Source organism: Pelophylax lessonae, assembly GCF_965119305.1.
Source record: "Pelophylax lessonae genome assembly, chromosome: 4".
NCBI lineage: Eukaryota > Metazoa > Chordata > Amphibia > Anura > Ranidae > Pelophylax > Pelophylax lessonae.
In genome coordinates, this window is record NC_138771.1 from 103,483,077 (window position 1) to 103,509,574 (window position 26,498).

The 26,498-nt window shown below is 44.6% G+C and overlaps 1 protein-coding gene across 1 annotated transcript in view; it reads right to left on the reverse strand.

The window, feature by feature from the left end:
* Positions 1-590: 590 nt before the first annotated feature.
* Positions 591-26,498, reverse strand: part of MYO1E (myosin IE) — a 276,218-nt gene continuing 250,310 nt past the window's right edge. The window contains exons 25-28 of the mRNA XM_082253069.1: positions 23,203-23,289; positions 19,163-19,367; positions 4,200-4,369; positions 591-1,609 (exon numbers count right to left, since the gene is read on the reverse strand). Coding sequence (XP_082109195.1) covers positions 1,533-1,609; positions 4,200-4,369; positions 19,163-19,367; positions 23,203-23,289 — 539 coding nt within the window. The 3' untranslated portion in view covers positions 591-1,532. The remainder of the gene's footprint in view (positions 1,610-4,199; positions 4,370-19,162; positions 19,368-23,202; positions 23,290-26,498) is intronic.

Here is a 26,498-nt window from a genome sequence, read left to right on the forward strand (position 1 = left end):
AAGTGTTCCATGAGACAACCAACACTGACGCGTTTCAGTCTAAGACCTTATTCATAGCCAGTAGCTGTGAAAAGGTCTTCATGGACTGAAACGTGTCAGTGTTGGTTGTCTCATGGAACACTTTTACTCCTTGCATCAATAAAGAAGAATTTTTACTTTCACCTTGTTGCTGACTTTTTGCGGTTTGGATGTCTATCTAGAAGCAGAGGGAGTCTACTAGCTTGGCACAATGATGTTTTAGCTCTAGCCTGGGAACTGTCAGACTGGGTTGCATCACCTTACTTTCGTCTTGATTTATATTTTGATTAGGGATGAGCATATGTTTTGTTCCGAACTTGACACTCTCACTAAAACCGGAAGCAAACTGCCACACCTGCTAAATCTGTGCCCATCAGCTTCAGTCAAGACATTCCTCACCCCACAACCGCTCATAAAAAAGGGCAGAGATGCTTGTGACATCATTGATCTAATATGGCCACTGGTCATATTTGCACAAGGTCATTGACCAAATACAGCCTTATCAGATTAAGGAGGTCACAAATATGCAGGAAAGCAATCACAGGAAGAAAAAATAAAAGAACTCATGCAGGTAAAAACAAAGGATATTTATTAAATAGCCTATTAATGGTTTCAGACTGGGCTGGTTTCGGTTAATGGGCATTTAGGACATTTGCAACACCTAGTCATTTCCACATTACACCAACTCATTTCCATCGTAAGCAAAAGTTAAGGCTACAAAGCTTTAAAAACATGGCGGTAAGTGCATATTTTGTTAAGTACCTGATATAATAGCCTCAAAATTGCATTTAAAATCAGATTATGTTATACATTCATGGGTAATTTTAACATAATTATATACTTTTGTATATATTTATATATATATATGTACAGTATGTGTCATTTGAATTATCCATTTACAGTTTCAGAGATGTTCCCTGTAACAGGTAACAGCATTAACATGGGCCAGCCATATTTTCATATAAGACTATGCAACTGTGCAGTGAATATACATCTAATACGCAGTGCCTAGCAGATTCTGCAATCTATCGATATATAGCAACTACATTCTTACTGAATCCCGTTTCATTCCGCATTGCCTTTTCCTATGTCAGTCAGTGATGTGTTAGCAGCATATGAATCTATTTCCTTCACTTGGAGAGAGAAACAGTCTTCATCTTCATATAACTTATCAGTAAACAAGAAAATTAAGGCACTTGCTATCAAAAACTTGTCATATCATTCACTCCCTTTAGCCATCTTGCTACTGTAAATTCTTGCAACGCACTGCTCAGCAATGCATTGTGATCTACTGGGCAGCAAAGTCCAGATATAGGATTAAAGGCAATAAATAGCTTCCAGTTCAGTGCTTTGGTGTCCTTGATTTGGGTTGTCTGTAGCTGAAAGGCTGCCCCTCTGACAGGCACAGGGCTGTCATTTGGTCTGATATTCTCGAATACAGATCTTAGGCACTTTAGAGTTACTGGAAGGTGATAAATAGAAAAGGCTGGGATGGTCCAGGTGAAGTCTGACAGTTATATCTTGGTCACATAATTATTAGGGAAGAGTCCTTGTTTACCACGTAGTCGGCCTGTCCACCATCCTGAGTGATCTGCAAATTAGAAGAGATTTTACTATTAGAGCAGTATGAGGTCATAAATGTGATACATAGATATAGAATCCTTGGAATCAGGCAATAACCTAATGCAATTAATTTTGTACAGGAGTTTTTTTTGTAAACCCATTTTCATATTTTGTACTTGAGAAACGTGCCATCAATTAAGGCCATGCATTCTGATTCCGGTGTGGACCAAAAAAAGGCTCTTGCACCATTTTGGTGCGAATACGATGCACATTCAGCTATACATCTGTATGGCTGAATTTGCATTGCACAGACATCGCATGTGATCTACACAGCAGTGCAGGGCGAATCACATGTGAGGTCTAGCGTTGCACCAGTGTAAACCCAATCTAGATGTAATACTTCAAAGTAGGAAGGTAAGGCAGTAAACACGGGGGTTGATTTACTAAAACTGAATACAAAATCTGGTGTAGTTCTGCATAAAAACTAAATAGCTTCCAGTTTTTCTTGTCAAAGCTTAACCACTTAAGCCCCGGAAGATTTTACCCCCTTCCTGACCAGGCCCTATTTTGCGATTCGGCACTGGGTGATTTTAACGGACAATTGCGCGGTCATGCGACGCTGTATTCAAATGAAATTGACGTCCTTTTTTTTTCCCACAAATAGAGCTTTCTTTTGGTGGTATTTGATCACCTGTGCGATTTTCACTTTTTGCGCTATAAACAAAAAAAGAGCGACAATTTAAAAAAAAACAATATTTTTCAAATTTTTTTATATGAAATCCCCCCCCCCCCAAAAAAAATGTAAAAATCTAAATTTTTTAACATTTTTGGCCAATTTGTTTTCTGCTACATATGTTTGGTAAAAAAAATTGCAATAAGCGTATTTTGATTGGTTTGCCCAAAAGTTATTGCGTTTACTAACTAAGGGAAAGATTTCTGTCATTTTTGGTGTTTTTTTTTTTTTTAACGAGTAATGGTGGCGATCTGCGGTTTTTTTTTTTTTTTGCGGGACTGCGACATTGCGGCAGACAGATTGGACCCTTGACTGACATTTGACACTTTTGGGGGTACCAGTGACATTACTACAGTAATCAGTGCTATACATATGCACTGTTACTGTAAAAATGACACTGGCAGGGAAGGGGTTAACTTTATTGGTGATGCAGGGGTTAAGTGTGTCCCTAGGGGCGTCCTTTTAACTGTAAAGGGGTGTGGCTAGTGATGTAACCACAGAGACATATGATCCTTCATAGCAGGATCGCATGATCTCTGTTCTTACATCAGGGAGAACAGGTGAGAACATGACAGGCGGCTTTGTTTACATCAGCCGCCTGCCTTTTTCCCTCTCCACGGGGAGATCGCGAGTGACCGTCGGACATCGGGTCCGCCGATCACACGCGTGGACTTGTTAGGAAACGAGCGGGGGCGGGAGCATGCCTCCGGCGGCACGCGCTCGCCCCCTAGAGCCTCACAGGCTAGCGACGTAGTCCTACGTCACTTTGCCTGTACGGGGCTGACCGCCGCAGTAAATAGTCGTGCGGCGGTAAGCAAGCGGTTAATTAAATAAGCCTTAAATTGCTGTTTACAGACATTCCATCCAATCTGACAGAGCTTGAGTCATTTTGCAAGGAATGGGCAAAAATGTCACTCTCTAAATGTGCAAAGCTGGTAGAGACATACCCAAAAAGACTTGCAGCTGTAATTGCAGTGAAAGGTGGTACTACAAAGTATTGACTCAGGGGGGCTGAATATAAATGCCCCCCCACACTTTTTACATATTTGTAAAACATTTTGAATGCCATTTATCATTTTCCTTCCGTACCACTTTGTGTTGGTCTATCACATAAAATCCCAATAAAATAAACTTACATTTTTGGCTGTAACCTGACAAAATGTGGAAAATTTCAAGGGGTATGAATACTTTTTCAAGGCACTGTAGTACCTCTGCATCCCTCTTCTCCGGAGGTACCCATGACCTAGAAGTTAGACCGAGACCTACTCTAGCTGTCCCCTACTTGGATAAGGGCCTGAATCCTCAGTGTCTCGGGTACATCTACTATTTCTCAGAGTATTGCCCCTTGTGTTCAGTCTAATGTCCTCTCCTAGCATCCCCATTGTGGAATGTTCAGATGACCTTCAGTCTAATGTCCTCTCCTAGCATCCCCATTGTGGAATGTTCAGATGACCTTCAGTCTAATGTCCTCTCCTAGCATCCCCATTGTGGAATGTTCAGATGACCGTCTGTTACCAGTCAGCTTTATGGATTCTTGCGTTCAGCATCTTGCAAAAACCCCTCATTATACAATGAAGATTTACATCTACTTCTATTTTAACTGGCCTTGTGAAATGAGATGTGTTGGTGGAAGATCAATTGTAAATATGGCTGTTGATAAAGAGGCTGGATGACAGCAGTTGGTAAACATACACATGTTGGATGGGTGGACTATGATTTATTTTTCACAAGTACATTATCAGCCATTTAAGTATTTCTGATTTCTATGCAGCCAAGTTTGGCCATCTAAAAAAAATAAAAATAACGGATAACATGAAAGCAGACAGGACCTATATACAAGGACAGTGTGAGAGAATTGTATGTAGATCACATCTATAGTATTTACCTTCCTTGACTATATCTATGACATCATTGGCATTAAAGCTAAGCTCATCTGTATCTTGTGCATCATATGCATATAGAGCCTTGCACTGTGGCACGCTTGGTTTTGGTTTAGGCTGAGGTTTGGGTCTTCCGCCTCCTGGAGCAGGCCGGTTTGTTGTCTGCCGGCGTGCACTATGAAAAGAAAAAAAAAAAAGACAGGCAGGTGAAGTGACATTTAATAAATGTTATTGATCTGCACATGCACAGTACATATATTTTTTTTAGGTTCTCACTGGACACAATTGGATTAGACTGACCAGCAGATGGGGCTGTTTTACAGAAAATGACAAATCTTATTGTAGCAGATTAAAGAATGGTCTACCGGTATTCACAGGTCACAATTCACCAAACAAGCACTAAAAAGAACTACACTCTCAGAGAGATAATCACATATTTATGTTAGATCATACATTTTTTTAAACAGTTGGTATGTCAGATCACAAATTAACTGATATTGGAAGCTAATTGCGGTTGTCAAGCAAAGCAATGAACTGGAAGAACTATGATAACCGTTGGAATGAGATTTATTAGTGAAATTTACAGACATAACTTGCAGCATATTTTATATTCACTACCATGTTATCACAGAAAAATGTCATGAACTAATAATTATTCCTTCTAAAGCTAAACTCCAGGTAGATGTTAAAAAAATCACCAATCTACATTCCATAAAAAGAGATGAAATAGGGGGCGGAGCCGGCTAGCGAGGCAGATGGAAGCGTGAGCCAGAAGCTCCTCGCTAAACAGACACACCGGAGCAAGTAGAACACAGAGGGTCAACCCAAAACCAGCCAGCTACGCACCGGACAGTCCCAGGCATCACCCGAACATGCCACAAAAGCGCAAAGACCGCTGCAGACCTGGTAAGATGATAGACTTCTTTTCACCTCACACCAGGCCGCTCAGCCAAGATGGCGCTGGCCCGCCGCGAGCTCCCAGCACTCAGTCACAGAAGCCTTCTAGCTCGGCACGGAGGGGATCCTCCCCGAGCTCCCTGGCGGACCCTTTGCTCCTTGCTCAGCATTCGACCTCAGGATCACAATCTAGCAGTCCTGTGAAGTCTAAGCAAAAAACCTTCCATGAACTGTCTCCCCCTCACCGCAGTATATCTGTGGATGACACCCTGGAGTTCCAGGACACACTAGCAACCATCCCTGCTGGGGATCACCCCGTGCTGGCATCGATGTTTAAAGATGTAATGCTGTCTTTGAGGTCAGCTATCCATTCTGACATGCTGCAACTGGTGTCACAATGCAGCTCAGCAGTCACAGCAGTATCTGACAGGGTCTCCACCATAGAAAACAAGATGGGGGAATTCGCGGACACTTTTAATAATATGGTGGACGCCCATAATGAACATGATGATGATCTGGTTTGGCTCAAATCAAAGGTGGCTGATCTTGAGGATCGTTCCCGAAGGAACAATGTCAAAATCAGGGGCATTCCTGAGTCGGTTAAACCACCAGACCTAGCAGCATTCCTTACATCTATTATGCAGGAAATCCTTCCTAACACGGCTCTGGGTGATCTGGCCATCGACAGGATCCACAGGCTACCGAAGCCCAAACATATCCCAGACAAATATCCTAGAGATGCCATAGCTAGGATCCATTTTTACACAGTGAAGGAGCAACTTATGGCAAAAGTGCGTAAAGCGGTGGATCTCCCACCTAGTATGCAGGGCCTGTCCTTCTATGCAGACCTCTCAGCTCACACTATGAACCGGAGGAGGAATCTAGTGACTATCACTAAACCCCTTAGAAATCATCATATCCAGTATCGCTGGAACTACCCTGCAACCCTCATTGTTACTAGAGGGGATAAGGAATTTAAAATCTCCACCCTGGAACGGGGCATTGAGCTCCTTCGACAGTGGGACATTCTGGAAACGACAGAACCTCCTGGGGCTCAAACGGCCACTTGGGATCCTGAGCTACCTGCTTCGAATTGATCTAAATGACCTCCTGGAACTTCACTGATCCCTTGGAGTTGACCCTCCATATGATCCAACACTCGGCCCTACCGTCTCCGAATGTTCTGTTCGGCTACTCTCGTGTTTTGTGTTCTCTTAAGTTCCCCGGATTAGCAGTATCAACACTGCTCAGATTTCCAGTTGGATATCGCCTCATTTTTAAAAGAAAGTTGGCACGGTTCACATACCTGTGCCCATATAAGGTTATTTAACGTTTGTTTGCAGGGCTCTGCATACATAGTGATTCACACTGAACTGTTGGTAAATTTATCCCTGCTGTTTCTTTTCTTTTTTTCATCTTCTACCGTTTATGACCCACGGTAGCATCTCTCCAGCCCTACAAGGTTCCACCAAGTCAACCTGAATTCTACAGCCTCACTACAGGAACTCCTGGACTGCCAGCATCATCGCTGTTACCGACGCACCGGATTGGGGTAGGATCTCTTGGACATTGTCACCCGCTCTGCACTGAGACACTGTTTTTTATTTCTTTCCCACATTGTTGTCTTTTTGACCGAAGTTTCACTACTCCTACCACATCATGGCATTTAAACTGACCTCCCTCAATGTCCATGGGTTGAACAGCCCATTTAAAAGGCATATGCTCTGGCGTGAAGTGAAGTCTCAAAAATGTGATATTATGCTAATACAGGAGACTCATTTCTGCGCCACAGATCCTCCCAGACTCACTAACAATCAATTTCCACACATCTACTACGCAAATGGCCCCAAAAAGAAGGGAGGTGTGGCCATTATCGTTAAGGACTCTGTGCCCTACAAATACCATGCTCATCTCTCAGACCCGGACGGTCGCTATATACTCTTACACTGTGAAATTAATAATGTTGAATATACCATCCTCAATATCTACGCCCCAAATGTGAGACAATTTTCATATATCACTAAACTATGGAAACACCTCCAACCGAGCATTAGGGGTCATGTGATCCTGGGGGGAGACATGAACCTAGTAGCTAACACACGCCAAGACATCTCCAGCGGGGCCCGCACATACCCCCGGAGATCAGACCTCACTAATTTTTTAAAATCCACGGGCCTCCAGGATGTATGGCGGTGTCATCACTCTACGGAGCGAGATTACTCCTTTTTCTCAAAGGTTCATGCCTCCTACTCGAGGATAGATATGTTCTTTACAGACAAATTCCTGCTACAAAAAATTGTGGACTCTTCCATTGGTCAGATCACATGGTCGGACCACGCCCCCGTGTCGATGACGGTTGGCCCGCGGGTGTTCTCCACGAGGGCTAATAGGTGGAAAAACGACACAAGTATCTTTTGCGATTCGGGGTCTTCGTCTGAGGTCCGTGAGGCCTTGGAGGAATTCTTCCGAACAAATGAAACGGGGGATGTATGCCCACTGATTGTATGGAATGCTCATAAGGCTTTTATGCGTGGTTTCCTTATGTCTAAGAGTGCTGCACTGAGGAGGCAGAGGAGGCAGCAACTGGACGATCTTTTGAAAAAGATCCAAAATTTGGAAACATTGAACAAATGCACCCCCCTTCCAGACATTAGCGACCAATTATCCGATGCACAACATGAGCTCCGATCACTACTGATAGGACAGCACCAGGCCCATGTACGCAGACTGAAGGCCAACTCCTTTGCCCATGGCAACAAGGCTGGCAAACTGTTAGCGACTCAACTGAAAGACAAGCAGGCCCGACAGCGTATATCTAATTTGACGCACCATTCCTCGAAACAGACATTGACCAACCCTAAGGATATTGCCGACGCCTTCAGCCACTATTATGGTGAGCTGTATAACTTACATGATGACGTGACCACCCCACAACCATCACCAGAAGACATTGACAAATTTCTCGCCTCGATTTCCCTACCCAAATTACAAGCCACAGACTTACAGGAACTGAACCTCCCTATAACTGATCTTGAAATCGAAAGAGTCATTCAATCTCTACCCATTAATAAAGCTCCTGGCCCTGATGGGTTCTCTTCGGAGTACTATAAGCAATACACGCATATTCTAACCCCGAAACTCCAGAGGGTATTCCACAAGGCTGCCTCCTCTGCCTCCTTCCCCCCTGAGATGTTGGAGGCTACTGTGGTTACATTACCTAAACCGGGGAAACCCCTGGATTGCGCGAAGAACTTCAGGCCCATTTCTTTGCTAAACGTGGACCTGAAGGTCTACGCAAAGATTCTGGCAAACAGAATCTCGAAGTTCCTGCCTGGCCTTGTCAAACAAGATCAGGTAGGGTTTGTAATGGGCCGTCAGGCCACCGATGCTACAAGGAGAATGCTGAATCTCATCCACCATGCCGAGTCCACTCGTACTCCCACTGTGTTCCTGTCCCTTGATGCCGAAAAGGCCTTTGACAGGATACACTGGGGTTATCTTCATAAAGTTCTGCAACAATTCGGCATGGGGGGTGAGATTCTAGACGCAATACTAGCATTATATAAGGCACCTTCGGCCTATGTGTACACAGAAGGAATGTTTTCCTCCAAATTTAATATAACAAATGGCACTCGCCAAGGGTGCCCATTATCCCCATTGATGTTTGTCTTATTGATGGAACCCTTTGCAGAAAAAATTAGAAGCCACCCGGGTATTGGGGGATTAGATATTAAGAAAATCAACAACAAGATTTCGCTGTTTGCGGACGACGTCATCTTGTCTGTGACATCTCCCCGGACCTCTTTGTTGGCAGTCCAGGAGGTGCTCAAAGAATTTAGCTCGGTTTCATATTACAAGGTGAATGACACTAAGTCGAACATGTTAGGCGTAGCAATTCCCGAACACATGACGAAGGAGATTCAAGGCAGTGTCCCTTTTCAATGGGGTAGTGGCCATATCGACTACTTAGGTATCAAGCTTACCAGCAAGACGGGGGACCTTTACAGATCAAACTTTACACCGTTCCTTGACGTCCTCACACAGGAGTTAGCTAGATTAGGCAAATTCTACCTTACTTGGTCAGGCAGGAATGCTGCGTTTAAAATGCTGACATTCCCAAAGCTCCTGTACCTGTTTAGAGCACTCCCCATCAAGATTCCCTTAATGTTTTACAGATCAGTGCAGTCTCTAATATCTAAATTCCTCTGGGCTGGTAAAAAACCCCGTTGCTCCCACATGCACCTGATCAAACACCCTCTCATGGGGGGTATGGGTGTCCCAGATGTGCGGGATTACCATATGGCTGCTATACTCACCCAATCCATACACTGGTTGAAACACGCACAGACACCTAGCTGGAGGTCCATTGAGCAAGCAGTGGTTACTCAAGGTACCCTAGCGGACCTCATTCTCAGTATTCCATTGGCTAATGGCATTTACCCAATGGCGCACCCTACTATTATGCCCACAATACAGACATGGCGCTACTTTTATGCTCACAGTGCCAAGCGAACTAGAAGAGTAGATGTCCCTATTCCTTTGACGGCGCTCTCTTTCATATCCCCAGGCCTACATTTGGGGCACTGGTCCACATATGGCCTCCACACGCTTAAAGATATCACACACAACCCGGCAGGTTTTTCCTTCTCTGGATGGTGTACCCGCTATCCGTTGTTTGCTAAGGAATTTTTCACATACTCTAGAGTGTCCCACTTGATTTCCAAAGTATCCTCAGTCGACATCCCTTTTCCTGAACCGATTCACATGCTGTGCTTCGGAATCAATCAACACACAAAAGGAATAGGTAAATTTTATGCCTCCCTACACGATAAGAAGACATTTGTGAAAAACGCCTATCACATAAAGTGGGAGGGGGATCTAGGTCAGGACTTTACAGAAGTTCAGTGGTTACGTTCTTATACCCATACAGCTACCCACACGAGATGTTCCAATTTTAGGGAAGGTCTTTTAAAAATACATCAGCGGTGGTATAAAACGCCATATTCTATTGCCAAGTACTACCCAGGCGTCTCAAACTTATGCTGGAGACAGTGTGGGCAAGTTGGAACTCTACTCCACGTTTTGTGGTCCTGTGTCTCCTTGCGGAGTTTCTGGGCTTCTGTTTCTAAACTGATTGCGGAGGTGACGGGAATGCTAAACAAGGTTGCGGTAGAACAGGCACTACTAGGCATAAATATTGACAGATACCCTCCCCAATTGAGGACAGTGGTTCAGAATATCCTTTTTGCTGCAAGGTTGTCCATAGCACGTAGGTGGAAATGTGAGGATATCCCTACCAGGAGAGAGGTGGTACAAATAGTAGGAGAATCATATGCACACGAAAAAACTCTAGCTATCTCTGCCTTTAAAATGCAACAGTTTCGGGCGAGATGGTCCGCCTGGACTGACTATGTTGGACAGCGTGGTACCCGATAATCTAAATTTCTCTTGTCATGTATGTAGTTGATACTGTGGAGGTTGTGCTGGGGGACGTGGGTGGGGGGAAGTGGAGATGGGGCTAAGAGAGGGGACGCAGCAGGATCCCTTTGGGGCGTCCCCCCCGGAGTGGCTATAGCGCCGCACTGCCCCACCCCGCGCCCTCCCCCACGGGTCGTGGCGTGAGATTGATTTCGTTGTATGTTTGGGTGCTACGCTGTCCTTGACATTTATACCAATTACTGCTGCTGTGGGTCATATCTTCATACCTTTATACTTTAAACTTTTGTTCAGTCATTTAATTGTAATTCTCAGTTATCCAATTATTCATAAGTTATGTAAGTTATGTTATAATGCAACTGTTATGTATGTAACTCATTATCTTTGCAAAAACCAAATAAAAAGATTTTCAAAAAAAAAAAAAGAGATGAAATAATTTAACAGAAACCAGCTTCCTACACAACAGGGAGGGATTAGTGTAGTACATAAGTGCTAATAGGCAACACGCTGACAGGAGGAAAAAGCAGAGTGAGCAGCGGGATGACCTTAACAGTATTGCTAATTCACTGTTCAATCAGCAGACTAGGGTACAGTATGTTCTTCTCTAATTTGTTTTACTGCTGCACTGGGGATCTTGGTATGCTTTCTGGTAGGGACATCTGAATCACAAAGTAGGCCAAAGTCAACTTAAAGAAGCTGGGAATTGATTGTAGTGCAGGGGTTAAATATCAGACCTATAGAATCCTATTGTAGTTAATACTTTTTATTAAAGCATATACATTGGCTCTATATATATATAGCTCATGGAAACACACATTAGAGATATACACCATATTATCAAAAATATTGGGACATCTTCCTTTACACGCACATGAACTTTATTGGCATCCCAGTCCATAGGGTTCAATATTGAGTTGGCCCATCCTTTGCAGCTATTACAGCTTCAACTTATCTGGGAAGGCTGTCCACAAGGATTAGGAGTGTGTCTATGGGAATGTTTGACTATTCTTTCAGAAGCGCATTTGTGAGGTCAGGCACTGATGTTCGAGAGGAGGCCTGGCTTGCAGTCTGTGCTTTAATTCATCCCAAAGGTGTTCTATCGGGTTGAGGTCAGGACTCTGTGCAGGCCAGTCAAGTTCCTCCACCTCAAACTCGCTCATCCATGTCTTTATGGACCTTGCTTTGTGCATTGGGGCATAGTCCTGTTGGAACAGGAAGGGGCCATCCCCAAACTGTTCCCACAAAGTTGGGAGCATGAAATTGTCCAAAATGTCTTGGTATGCTGATGCCTTAACAGTTCCCTTTACTGGAACTAAGGGGTAAAGCCCAACCCTTGAAAAACAACCCCACACCATAATCCCCCGTCCACCAAATGATTTGGACCAGTGCACAAAGCCCGGTCTATGAAGACATGGATGAGCGAGTTTGGGGTGGAGGAATTTGACTGGCCTGCACAGAGTTCTGACCTCAACCTGGTAGAACACCTTTGCAATGAATTAGAGCGGAGACTGTGAGCTAGGCCTTCTTGTCCATCAATGCCTGACCTCACAAATGCGCTTCTGGAAGAATGGTCAAACATTCCCATAGACACGCTCCTAAACCTTGTGGACAGCCTTCCTAGAGGAGTTGAAGCTGTTATAGCTGCAATGGGTGGGCCAACTCAATATTGAACCCTAAGGATTAAGACTGGGATGCCATTAAAGTTTATGTGCATGTAAAGGCGCCCCAATAGTTTTGGTAATAAAGTGTATTTTTTATTTTCTGTAAAAGCACAAAATTACAATCAGCACAACTTTGATCCCCCCTTCTTGGATGAACCCATCAGCCAATTCTCTTGTGTTAGATGTTGCTGTACCGGTGACTAGTTGAGCTACATGGAGAACCAACCAGTGAATAAAGATCAGCAATTACTCCCCGAGAACTCTAGCACACCAAGGCTACTAGGTGAATAAAGTGTAATTTTATAGGGTATCTAAACTCCAAAACAAACCTTTTTATACATTGCAGCTTAGCAGTCTTTCAATGTGGTGGTTGTATTAATTTTCCTGTTTTTCAGTCTTTTATGCCCTTATTTATAACTGGTAATCCTGCAAATAACATATCCTGTCCTAGGGTGGCTACATTTACTCTGCACTGCATCTATAAAGGGATCCATGGTTGATACTTGGCTGATCTTGGCAACTAATCACTAATTTTTAAAAATGTTTTTGACTAAATCACACCTTCACTCCTCATCTTCATTATGTAGGGAGGCATTTTTTCGTAGTCTGGGGAAAAGAGCTTGGAAAAAAGAGCAGATTGTTTGAACATCAGTTCAATGCACAGGACGTTACAAGGACATTGGAATTCAGGTAGATAAACAGATATTTTTCTGTACATGCTGAAAAGGTTCTTAGCCTTAAAAAAGGAAGAGAGTCGCCTCGACTAATGACTCATAACCTGCAATATATATTTTTTTGGGTTTGATTATTCTTTAATTTAGATTAGGTGTAATGGCCGATAACAAAATTACATACGTAAGCACTAAAGAGCCAAATGCCAGGAAGAAAGTAATGTAAAGCTGGCCATACCGTGTACATTTTTTTTCAGCCAGTGGAACGAGGTGGAAGCAGGGCAATTTTACCGCATGGGCACGCTGGGCAGTTGCCCGGGGGGTCCCACCTGCCCAGCCCCAGCCAAGCATTAGTCCCGACAGCCATGTCCCACCTGAGGGGTAACACCTAGGGCCGGCCACCCAACTGCCTTCGCTGCTCACTAACACAGGAGAGCGGAGCAGGAGGCACTGAGGAAGAGTGGGAGAGAGGGAGAGAGAGAGAGAAACAGCAGTGCTGCCTAGACAGCTGGAGCTGCCCGAGTTACCTTTCTACGTTAATGAGCAGTTTAATGGTTGCTAGGACCCCCTAGCAACCAATCACCTGCCCGGTAACTTGGAAAGTTAACTCCGGCAGCTTGCGCTGTCTATTCAGGGCTGCGGTTTCGTTTTGCCTTAGTGTCTCCTGCTCCCTGCTTCGCTCTCCTGTGTCTCCCGCTCTGCATGCAGCATGCCCAATTAAGTTAAGAAGGGGGAGAGCTTGGATGAGCTGTGTAATTTAAAGGGGTCCATGGGGCGGCTGTGTAATGTTAAGGGGTCCATGGGAGAGACTGTGTAATGTAAAGTGGTCCAGAGGTGTGGGGAGCTGTGTAATTTAAAGTGGTCCATGGCTGTGTAATGTAAAGGGGTCCATGGGAGAGGCTGTGTAATTTAAAAGGGGTGAAGAGGTGTGGGGTGGAGATCTGTGTATGTAAAGGGGTCCATGGGAGAGGCTGTGTAATGTAAAAGGGGTGAAGAGGTGTGGGGTGGAGATCTGTGTATGTAAAGGGGTCCATGGGAGAGGCTGTGTAATGTAAAAGGGGTGAAGAGGTGTGGGGTGGAGATCTGTATATGTAAAGGGGTCCATGGGAGAGGCTGTGTAATGTAAAGTGGTGAAGAGGTTTCGAGCTGTGTAATGTAAAGGGGTCCATGGGGGGGAGGGGGCTGTGTAATGTAAAGGGCTCCATGGGAGAGGCTGTGTAATGTAAAGTGGTGAAGAGGTGTCGAGCTGTGTAATGTAAAGGGGTCCATGGGAGAGGCTATGTAATGTAAAAGGGATGAAGAGGTGTGGGATGGAGAACTGTGTATGTAAAAGGGATCCATGGGGGGGGGGGGCTGTGTAATACAACATGAGCTTCGCAGCACAATGGTTTTCACTCATGCAAATAGAAAATTACATCCTAAAGACCATTGACTTCAACCCAATTATAAAAGAATTCCCTACAAAGAAGTATCGCAAATTTAATAAATAATTCATAGTGCTTTCGTACTTTGCCATTTCAGTCTGCAATTTGTTTTTTAAGCTTGTGTTATATTGTCCAAATGTTGTGTTAACGTTTAAACACTGATTTTGTTAGAGGTACCAATAAATATCGCCTTATCAGTAATTTTCATTTTTATTCTCGTGGGGGATTGTGTAGGCAGGGCCCCAGTGCACTGCATTGCCCGGGGCCTATAATGCTCTTAAGATGCCATTGGGTGGAAGGAGGAATCCTTTCGCCAGGATATTGTATTCTGATAGCTTTAACCGCCGTTGATTGTCTGCAGTTGCTTTTTTGCAGAGAATTTTCCAACATGCTTTTCAACAGAAACAGATTTAACAATCCAGTTCTGTTGAGTGGAGGAGCCTACACAAGGACTGAATTTTGACCAGTCCTCTCAACCAAGTTTTCCAGCATGTCTCAGCATCCCCTGATCAACTTCTGTTGAGGAAGGACGACACACTGATCAAAATTCAGTTGATCTGTGCTGAACCGGCTGAACTTTGATTAGTGTATAGCCACATTAAATGGTTAGGCAATCTTTATGGAAAAAAAAAAAATGCTTACGCAGGTAAGGAGCCCCTGTAGATAAACTGTGCTTATTGGTATAGGTGGAGGCTATTTCCATAGCTCCTAAACCTGACTGAGAAACTGCCAGAGATCACATCATCCCATCCTGCCTTGTTGCTAGGATGTTGCTAAGAGACTTCTAGCCCTTCTTAGATTCAAACCTTCTCAGCCTGCTTTCACACAGCTCAGTTTCAAAAACGCGGTAAAAAACGCATCTGCGCTTTTGCCACATTTGTTGTGCATTTTTCACCTGTAGAAAAAGGACACGCAATTCCAAAAAAGCACCAAAATCGCAACAGTGGGTATGCTTTTGCTAATTTTTTTTTATTAATTTCAATGGGAAGACCAGTTTTTTTTCCCAGCATGCAGGACTTTTAAAAATGCGACAGACTGGGGTGATGAGCTCCATAGGCTTTAATGTTTTTGGTAGGGCTAAAACTGAAGAAAAAAATGATCAGTAGGGGCCTCACATGTGCTCTCTTCTCTGACATAGTAGCTGTGAGTTCAGCATTTGAGAGCTTGCTCCTGTGATGGTGGAGGTGAATAGTAAGAGCTAGGTGTCTCTTAGTAACGTTCTAGCAACAAGGCAACATGGGATGTTGCCATCTCTGAGTTTTTCAGCCAGGCTTCAGGAGGTATGTAAAGGGCCTACACCTATAGGGAGGGCATTATTCAATTTTGGTCAAAACTGCACAGTTTGTTTTTATCTAAAGGTGCCGCTTATCTACATAGGCAGTGTTTTGGTAACGCTGAACTATGCCTTAGCCCTGTTCACATTGGAGCCCGGTTCACATTGGATAGTTTGGACAGGTCAAGTTGCAAGTCAAATCGCAGCCTATTGCTGGCAATCGGAGTGACGCTGACTTTGCAGCGCCGCACCAATTTCCAAGAGTAGTTCCTGCACTACTTTTGACGACTTTGGGGACAATTTCAAATCTACAGGTGCCCCTTATCTACATAGGCGGTGATTTGGTAACGCTGAACTATGCCTTAGCCCTGTTCACATTGGATAGTTTTGACAGGTCAAGTTGCAAGTCAAATCACAGCATATTGCTGGCAATCGGAGCGACGCTGACTTTGCAGCGCCGCACCAGTTTCCAAGAGTAGTTCCTGCACTACTTTTGACGACTTTGGGGGCGATTTCAAAAAGACATCTGTGCATTAACCAAACGCAGATGTCTTTGAAGTGACCCCTGAATTCGGACTGAAATGCGGTTTTGAAATCATGCAAGTTCAGATGAACTCGCACGTTTTCAAATCCGCGTTCAGTGTGAATTCGGGGGCGACTTCAAAGAAATCTCTGCGGGTTCATGCACGATGTCTTTTGAAATTGCCCTAAAGTCATCAAAAGTAGTGCAGGAACTACTTTTGAAAGTCTGTGCGGTGCAGCAAGGTCCGTGTCGCTCCAATTGCCAGCAATAGGCTGCGATTTGACTTGCAATTTGACCTGTCAAATCACTCCGATGTGAACGGGGGCTAAGGCATAGTTCAGCGTTACCAAATCACTGCCTATGTAGATAAGGGCTTTAAGTCTAAACCGTGGAAAAGAACATCATTTCATATCCATATTAAACTCTGTGATTTGAATGCTGGTTACTGGAACACCTCAAAACACATGGAAAATACTCAGTTTAGCTCCTAGAACAACATTTTGCCTTGGCATTGATAGAACTCCAGTCTCAGCTACAGCTTTGAGATTAATCAGCATTTAATTTCCTGTTCATAAACATCATTTGACCTCATCCTAACTTCGGCAGCATGTGGTAGAAGTTTACATTACATATGGCTGCCGTATAGGACACATCTAAATATAGACCTACAATAAATATCCTGCCATATCAGACTTGATCATTTATTCTTGGAGCAGAATGAGATTGTGCAACGTGTCATGTCTGATTATACTTTCCATATACACGTCATTTTCTGCTTAGTTATTAAGCATTTTTTGCAGCGTATAGATAATTTTATAGCCTAAACAACTTTTCTGATTGTAAAATATATGTTTTATGGCACATTTTATTGCGACCTGTGGTTTTTTTACACTGATGCCTTAGTCTAGTTAAAACAACATTGTCTCAGTATTAAACCACCAAGCGGGTTAGCAGCAGCTACTGAGTACAAAGAGCCTTTGACTTGTAGTGGTCAATTTTTCTGTGGTGTCTTGTGTATCCTCGCAGTATAACGGTGTCTCTGTTTACTGCACTGCAAAATGGCATCACAATCTTTTAAAAAGTGTTTCTAAATCCCACATTTTTTAAAATTTAAATATTAATCATGTTATACTCACCTACTTTCTGTAATGTTATTGTGCAGCCCAAACCTCCTCTTCTGGGGTCTCCTGCCGATGATCTCAGCTCCTCTTGCGTGTCTGCTCCCATGGCAATCAGCTTGCTATAGTGACAGATGTGCCCGCTCCCCGAGCCTGGCTGTGTGTGTGTCCATAGACACACACAGCCCGGCTTGGACTCGCTCTGTGCTCTCAGGATTTGACTGACAGCAGCGGGAGCCAATGGCACCAGCTGCTACCTGATCCTCCTGTGAAAAATAGAAAAACAGGGGAGAAGAACTGCAGCCAGGCACAGCACTGGATCAATACTGGACTTGGGTAAGTGTTTGGGGGCCTGGGGCACAGCAAGTGGCAGGGAATGCATTAAAGTCATTGTAAACCTCAGACATAAAATATGAACAAAGCATTTCCCTCTATAGTGTGTCTTAGTTAGGAGCATTAAGTGTCATTTCTGCCTGCTGCCTCATTCCTCTGCTATCAGCATAAATCACTTCTGACAAGTTTTCCTGACACCAAAAGGAAAATGGTGACAGGGGAGGGACCTCCAGCAGAGTGACAGCCTCAGCTTGGTTCCTGTGAGCTGTGTAAAGGGGATGTATCTCTTCCCTCCAACCAGCTTTCAGAGCTCTCCTCACTGAGCTTTGCAGAATGTAGCATCAGCTCTACGACCCCTTTTTTTTGGGCAGTTCAGACAAGCTTTATAATTCAGCCCTTTGAACAGATTTAGAGGAAAGAAGACTACAGATAAACAGGTACATCTACTGTAGGAGGATTTGTTTCATCTTTGTGTATCACCTGAGGATAGTCACTTCACTGGGTATTTGTAAGGGTTTACATTTACAACTACTTTAAGTTCTATAGCAACTTGTCAATTAGAGGACAGGCCGGAAGGTAATGGAAGTCGGGGAAAGCAGTGTCGCAGACTTGAATAGCCTGGCAAATTATCTATTGGGTGCACATGGGCATTGCAAATGTTTATTTTAAGCTACTAATAATGTGAGATTTCGTCACTAGGCGATTCGATTGCACTCCTAGTATAGATGATGCAGATATTCCAGGAGTCCATGCGAATCACCCAATGACAAAATACCCTAGGCATTGCTGCCAGAAGTGCTGCAGAAAATAAAAAAAAGGTATTTACAAATTAAAAAAAAAAAATATTGCCATTTCAAAAAACAGTCAGGATGGGCATGACAATGATTGGACATCTACAAAATGGGTGGAACTCCCCTTTAAGCTGAAAGGCTGTTAAAAGTGTTGCTCCTGGTCTTTACAAATGAGAAATGTTACACACGCACACGCGCACGCGCACACGCTGCTTGCAAAAGGCCCAATTCCATTAAAGAACCCTATCAGTTTTTAAGGGCCAAAGCTGGCCATACACGTGTGGATTTCTCACATTCACTCTCCCTGGGGCTTAATGAGAAAAGCTGATTGATTTCTCCATCTATGCTAAACAGTGTGTACAGAGGAAACCCCACTATAGGCTAGTGTATAGAGCAGTGGCTACTGCAGGTCAGGACTTTATCTGACTGGGTATAGGCAGTGTTCAGCCAAAGGTTTTCTGACCCGTTTCTTTTACAAAAGCCAATTGAAAGATAGACCTTTGTTGTGCAGAGGGGTGCTGACAGGGCTAATATACAATTTAAATTTTGGTGCTGCAATACAATCAATGTGATCCGATGCAGGCAAAGTTACTACATTTGTGATCTGCATTTGGGGTGTCTTTAGGAATACATTGACATCCACAGCAGATCACACACCGAATGTGCTTTGAATGCAGTGCAAGAAATGCACAGGGAACAAGGGTTTCCAGCGCCACATTCTGGTGTGAATGAGCCCTAAAAGGGGAAGTACCCTCACTCCTGGCAGGGACTTTAACTCTTCCATACTTTATCCAAAAACCAAAAAAAATATTGGCTAAATATAGTGCTGAATATATCTTACCCTGCAACACCTTGGTCTGGCACACGCAGAAAATCCAAGCTTTGTGGTTGCTCTAGATTTCTGGCTGAAGCTCCAGCCACTTGCCTTGGTAAAGTTGGGTGGTCCATAGAAGGATGGTTTGTTCTAGAGTTGCTATATTGCCTTCCATGTTTTGGTTGCTGATGCCCATACTGGGAACTTTGTATCAATCCATTTTGATGAGACCCTTTTAGCATAAAAAAAAAAAAAAAAATATTACTGCAATTATATAATGTAATACGACACCAATTTCCAAACTGAAATAACACTAACAATGCAATATACCAAGGCAAAACATGGTACATGGTATATTGAGTACTCCATTTCAGTTGCAATATTAAGCATTTACCGGAAGGTAGCTTTTGAATTTTTTTTTTTCTGTTACACTTTTCAAACTTGTTTTCTGTATTAAATTTCCATAACTATATTAAATCCAGGAATACAAAATTAGGAGGTTCCCCTTGCAGTGACCATCAGGCTATGCACCTTGCTGAACAATTGCAGCAAGATCATCAATTAAACGATAGACCACTTATTATATCGGTTTTAGTAAAAATCTTAAGTTGGCCATAGATGAATCAAAATTTTTGCTAAACTGGCTGAATTTCTATCTACATGGCTGCTCCTGCTCAACAGAAGTCAATCTACTGATCGAGTTCTGTTGAATGGGCTTGCTGGAAATTTGTTCTCCATAAATTATGAATATAGCATAGGTCCCTTTTGCCGTGAAAATAATGGGATTTTTGACTTGCTGTAAAATTCATTTCTCTGATGTTCACTGACGGACACAGCTCCTGATCATCTTGGCCATTGGGTTATACTGCCCTCTACAGGAGTAGGCACTAGGCATAAAAATAACTTGACTACGCCTATGGGCAGTCCCAGGAGGTATACTCCTCCTCTCTTCTCTGCTATAGGTACTCAGTTTTGTTACAAGCAGTGTCAGAAGTAATCCAAATTCATAGAGGGATGGGGGCTGTGTCAGCCAATGAACATCAGAGAAATGGATCTTACGGTAAGTCAAAAATACCATTTCTCTTTTGTTCATTGACAGACACAGCTCCTGATCTTCTTGACCATTGGGACATCCCAAAGTAGTGTCAAACATGTGGGGTGGGTATATCAAGAAAAAAATTCCCAAGGCTAAACTGTAGCCAACCAGGTAACAGGAGCTCAACCTAAAAAACATTACACCCCCCAAAGAGGGAACAAGCCCCCTAAACAGTCTGCAAAACCTTGCGGCCAAAAGAGGCATCCACAGATGCCAACACATCCACTTTATAAAATTTTGTGAAGTGTGCATCGACGACCAAGTAGCCGCCTTGCACACCTGCGTCACTGACGGCCCAAGTAGCACTAAGCGCCCACACAGTGCGCCTTCACAGGGGCGGAGCTGCTCACCCTCCAGGTCACAGCGAAAAAGCTTAGCCCACTCGGTCAGAGTTTGTGAAACTAGGGCAATGGTGAAGACCGGTCTGAGTGCCGAGCCGGCAAAAGTAAACATACTGCGGGCCACAGCCTCCGCCTTTCTGTCAGCTGGATCCTTAAAAGCCGGCCATTTTTCTTCCGTAATCATGGTTGCCTTATTCAACATGAAAACCAGGAGATCCACCACCAGTGGAACAGTCCACTTCTTAAGGAGGGACTCCTCAAATGGGTACCTCATTGGGAAATGCTTAGGGACCACAAAGGGGCAATTTGGGCGTTCCCACTCTTTTGCGATTGTCAAAAAATAGGAAGGAAACTGAAACACCTTTGCTGCTCTAGACGGCTTGTGAGTGCCAAAGGGAACCGGTGCCTCCGCCGCAGCTGCATCCTCCATTTTTAAAGTCTCATGCACAGACACAATCAGTGCGTCCACCAGCGCCTTTTCGAGAGTGACTACAGGAGTGGAGGAATCATTCTTACTATCTGAGAATTAAGGGCGCAGACCCCTCAGGGCGGGCCCTGTCTGCGGTGGCCAGATCAGATTCAGAATCTAAGGAAACAGATGAATCAGGGGAAGGCAGGGGGTGTTTTTTACTACCCCGCCAACCACAAGCCACCTTCACCCGGGACACAAAGGACTACTGTCAGTGCATCAATGGATAGTTGGGACCCGGAGGGCCCTGCAGGCTCCGAGAGGGGGTCAGGTGGGGAAATGTGCTCCAAGGACTCGCTGAAGAAGGGTACCCCACAAAAAAGTGCAAAAAAAGACTGCTAAGGGACACCTCCATTGTGCTGGTAACAGCCATAGAGCACCTCCCCCCGATCCTGTCCACCAGCGGTCAGCAGAGAGAGGGAGAGGACCCCATCAGGCACCACCCCACAAGGCAGTCACCGGCAGCACCAAGATTAAAACACTCCATGTGCAGCGTACAGGAAGGAAACAGGTCCAGGAGTCAGCACCAGGGGATAAGGAAGGGCTCCCCCAGCTAAAATGGATGCCCAGAAGGCTCCACAGTAATTGCCGCCATTCAATTCAATGGCCGGACTAATGCAAAATGGTTGCTGCAGCTACACAAACATGGCCGCCAGCCTATACAGAAAAAAGGCAACAAAATGGCTCCCCCACGTGGCTCCCAGGGGATCTGGGGGTCTGGCCATCCCAGCGAGGGGCCCCCACCTATGACAGGGGGTTGAGGGGGGGGGGGGAGATAGCTACTAACCATACCAGGAATCTGGCAGGCACTGCTCTAGACAGAACCTCCTCACCATCAAAATGGGGGGAGGGGGGTCGGCCAGGAGGAACAATGAGACACAGGCCGAGACCCGGTCGTATGCGACCCAGCGAGGCGTTTAACTGGCAGACCAGCCCTGTTCAGTGGGGATATGTCACGGCTGACCTGGTGACCACTGGATCTAGATTATCCAGCCCGTCACACAGTCCCGAAGTTGATTGTAGATCTCATAGGAAAAAAAATTAAAAATTGCCAGGACCAGAGTTTCCAGCAAGGAACTAGGTCCTTACTCCTGACCAGGCAGAAAAAAACTGAGTACCTATAGCAGAGAGGGGGAGTATACCTCCTGGGACTGCCCATAGGGGTAGTCAAGTTCTTTTTCTGCCCAGTGTCCTACTCCTGTAGGGGGCAGTATAACCCAATTGTCAAGAAGATCAGGAGCTGGGTCCATCAATGAACGAAAGAGAAAGCACATTTTCCGCCAACAGCCCATTAAGTCATGTACACGTCGCTAGACCTCTGAAAGGTGTACTATAGTATCTGGAACCAAGCCCTCGGTAGCATATCCTTTAGGTCCTTTAAGTTACGAGGTGGGGCCTCCTTCATGAAATCAGACTTGTTTTTCCAGCACATCCCACAGATGCTCGATTGGACTGAGATCTTGAGAATTTGGAGGCCAAATCCACATCTCCAACTCATTGTGTTACTCAAACTATTCTTGAACCATTTTTGCAGTGTGGAAGTGCGCATTATCTTGCTGAAAGAGGCCACTGCCATCAGGCAACACATAAAGAAGTGTACTTGGCCAGCAACAATGTTTAGGTAGGTGATACATGTCAAAGTAACATTCACATGAATGGCAGGACCAAGGTTTCCTAGCAGAACATTGCCCAAAGCATCACACTGCCTCTGCCAGCTTGCCATCTTCCCATACTGCATCTTGGTGCCATCTCTTCCCCAGCTAAGTGATGCCCACGCACCCGGCCATCCACATGATATAAAAGAAAACTCGATTCATCAGACAAGGTCACCTTCTTCCATTGCTCTGTGGTTCAATTCTGATGCCCATTAGGTGCTTTTGACTCTTGACACGTCTCAGCATGGGCACCCTGACTGGTCTGGGGCTACACAGCCCCATACACAACAAACTGTGATGCCTATTTTTTCTGCTTTTAACACATCAGCTTCAGGAACATGATTAATTGCTGCCTATAATATAACACCAGCTTTTAGATGCCATTGTAACAAGATAATTCATTTAACCTATCAGTAGTCCTAAAGTTATCACTGATCGGTGTTAATAAAATATTTAGAGGGAATCTAGAGAGCTCACTTTTACCGTTAGTACAAATAATACTATACCTGGTGGTGGTGGAGCAGCTCTGCTTGGAAAGGACTTGACTTTATTTGTATTATTTCTTCCATCAACAAAATTTCTCCTGGTGGGCCCTGGAACACAATGAAAAATCAAGGACAGAAAGGAAAGGAATGATCTACATAGAAACTCTGTAAGGGCTTATGGTACATCAGGGGAGAACAGGGAGCATTTAAGGAGACAGTTACATTTACCATTGGGCACTGTGGACCTTTTTTTCCCCGGCGAGTACAAGTACGGATATTTTCGGTCAAGTACTCACCGATACTGAGTACTGATACTTTGTGGTGCGATTTACGCAAATCGCACTGCAAAGAATCACCTGCGATTTGAACAGGAATGCGGTGCGATTCCTGTGCAGTTTATTAAAAAGGTTAGAACTCACATTACATATCTGGTCCCGCCAATGATAGCAAATCACAGCTGCTGAGGGTGCTCACAGGGCTGGAGGAGAAGTTCTGGGACCCCGTGGGTCTAGGGTGGAAGTGAGGTCAGCTTGGGGGTGGACCGCCTCTACATCTCCTCTAGCCCTGTGAGCACCTCCAGTGGCCATGATTTACTCATCTTTAGCGAGACCAGGACACCTATGCAGATTTTGCATTTGGTGAGGTATGTACTGTGTGTTCTAACATTTTTAATCAACTGCCCACTAGATGGCGCTTTTCCCTTTCTATATACACACATGCCAGAGCAGTGGGGAAAAATCACATGTGATTTGGACGGGAATCGCACTGCATTCCTGTTCAAATCGCATGAAATTCTTTGCAGGGCGATTTCCGTCTTCATTTTGGATTGACGCAAATCGCACCACAAAGTATTGGTTTCAAGATTGGGAGCATTTGCGCGAGAGTACCGATACTCACACAAATGCTTGGTATCGGCACCGATACAGATATTGGTATTGATGCATCCCTAATTGGATTTTATTGAAATGGTTTATAGTAATCAATGGCATTTGAAAACAAAACAAGATATAAGCCAAATCATTCTATTTTGCTTGTATGATGGATTCCAACTTTTACAACAATATGCAAATAAACAAATATACAGCACTCAAAGGACAAATTATTATAGCTGCTAGCAACAAATGTGAAATACCTTCTACCTCTTGACAAAAATATGAAAATAAATTTGCCGCGCTCGAAAAAACATATAAAGTGCAATAGTGATAAAGTGCAATAGTGATAAAGTCTCAAGTGCAATATTAACGAATAAGTGTCCCAAAACAGCAAAAATCGGATTTTTGTAAGATCTTACCGTAAAATCCTTTTCTCTTAGCTCATTGACAGACGTAGTCTTCTTGATTCACAAGAACTGGGTTATGTTGTCTCCGCAGGAGTAGGACTAGGCAGAAAAGAAAAAACGTTCTGGCTCCACCCTAGGGGCAGTCCCAGAGGGTATATCCTCCCTCTCTCTGCTACAAGGCATCAGTTCTGTCACAAAGCAGCAACAGAGAATTTAACCCAACCCAACTCAATGATAGAGGGGCGGGTACTACGTCTGTCAATGAGCTAAGAGAAAAAGGATTTTACGGTAAGATCTTACAAAAATCCGATTTTCTCTTAGCTCATTGACAGATGTAGTCTTCTTGATTCACAAGAACTGGGACATCCAGAAGCAGTGCCACAAATGAGGGGTGGGATTGACAGAAATCAAAATCCAATCTAGAAGGCCCAACCGGTGCCAAACTAGAAGTTTTAAAGGCTCATTATAAACAAAGAATGAGACTCAAATAAAAATTCCAACGGAAAAAAACCCTCGAGGTAGACCACTGGTCTCCTCAAATGGCGGCCTGCAAAACCTTGCGGCCAAACGAGGCATCAGACGATGCCATTACATCAACTTTATAATGTTTTGTAAAGGTATGCACCGACGACCAGGTAGCCGCCTTGCACACCTGGACCACTGACGCCTGATGGCGAAAGGCCCATGACGCACTAAGTGCCCGAGTGGAGTGCGCCTTAACAGGGAACGGGGGCTCCCGACCCTTAATAGAATAAGCCTGTACCACCGTCTGTCTGATCCATTTGGAAATCGTCGCGGCAGATGCAGGCAACCCCTTTTTGGGTCCATCCGGGATCACAAAAAGTGAATCCGTCTTGCGAAACGAGTCTGTCGTTTTCAAGTATACCCTGATCGCCCGGACCACATCCAAGGAGTGTAAAGCAAACTCCCGAGGATGACTGGGCTTAGGACACAGGGAAGGTAATACAATTTCTTCATTCAGATGAAATTCTGAAACCACTTTTGGTAGGAAGGATGGGTTCGGACGAAGAACCACCTTATCTCTATGAACCACCAGATATGGGGAACGACAAGATAAAGCGGCCAGTTCTGACACCCTGCGTGCAGAAGTAATAGCCACCAAGGCCACCTTCTGGGACAACGTAGGTAGAGGAATCTCCCTAATATCTTCAAAGGGAGGTTTCTGAAGAACCGACAATACTAAATTAAGATCCCAGGGTGGTAACGGCGCGCGCACTGGCGGAGCCAGATGTCGCACCCCCTGGATGAAATTCCGCACCAAGGAATGAGTAGCCAAAGGCTTCTGAAAGAAGATAGCTAATGCTGAGACCTGACCCTTGATAGTACTCAAGGCCAGTTTCTGCTCAACCCCTTGTTGCAGAAAAGCTAATATTCCACTAACCGAATAAGACCGTGGACGGAACCCCAGAGGTTCACACCATGCAATGTAGGACTTCCATGTGCGATGATAAATCTTTCTGGAAGTTGCTTTCCTTGCTTTAACTAGAGTAGGAATAACTGAAGCTGACAATCCCTTGTCCTTCAGCACCTGGGTCTCAATAGCCAGGCCGTTAAAGCCAGCGTTCGTAAAGCAGGATGGAAGATCGGTCCCTGAGACAGTAGGTCCTCCCTGAGAGGAAGTCTCCACGGGACGTCCGCCACCAGTCTGACCAAGTCGGCGTACGAAGCTCGGCGAGGCCAGTCCGGAGCTACCAGGATTACTGGAATTCCTTCCTCCTCTATCCTGCGAAGAAGTCTTGGCAGTAACCCGAGAGGAGGGAAGGCATACATTAGCTGGTATTGCCCCCACGGGGCGATCAGTGCGTCTGCGGTCTATGCTAGAGGATCGCGGGAGCGAGCCACGAATCTCTGTACTTTCCTGTTGAATCGTGATGCCAACAGATCCACATCCGGGGTGCCCCAACGTAGGCACAACTGGTGGAAAACTTCTGGATGGAGGGACCATTCCCCCTGATCCAGAGTCTGACGGCTGAGATAATCTGCCTGCCAATTTTCCACCCCCGGAATGAACACCGCA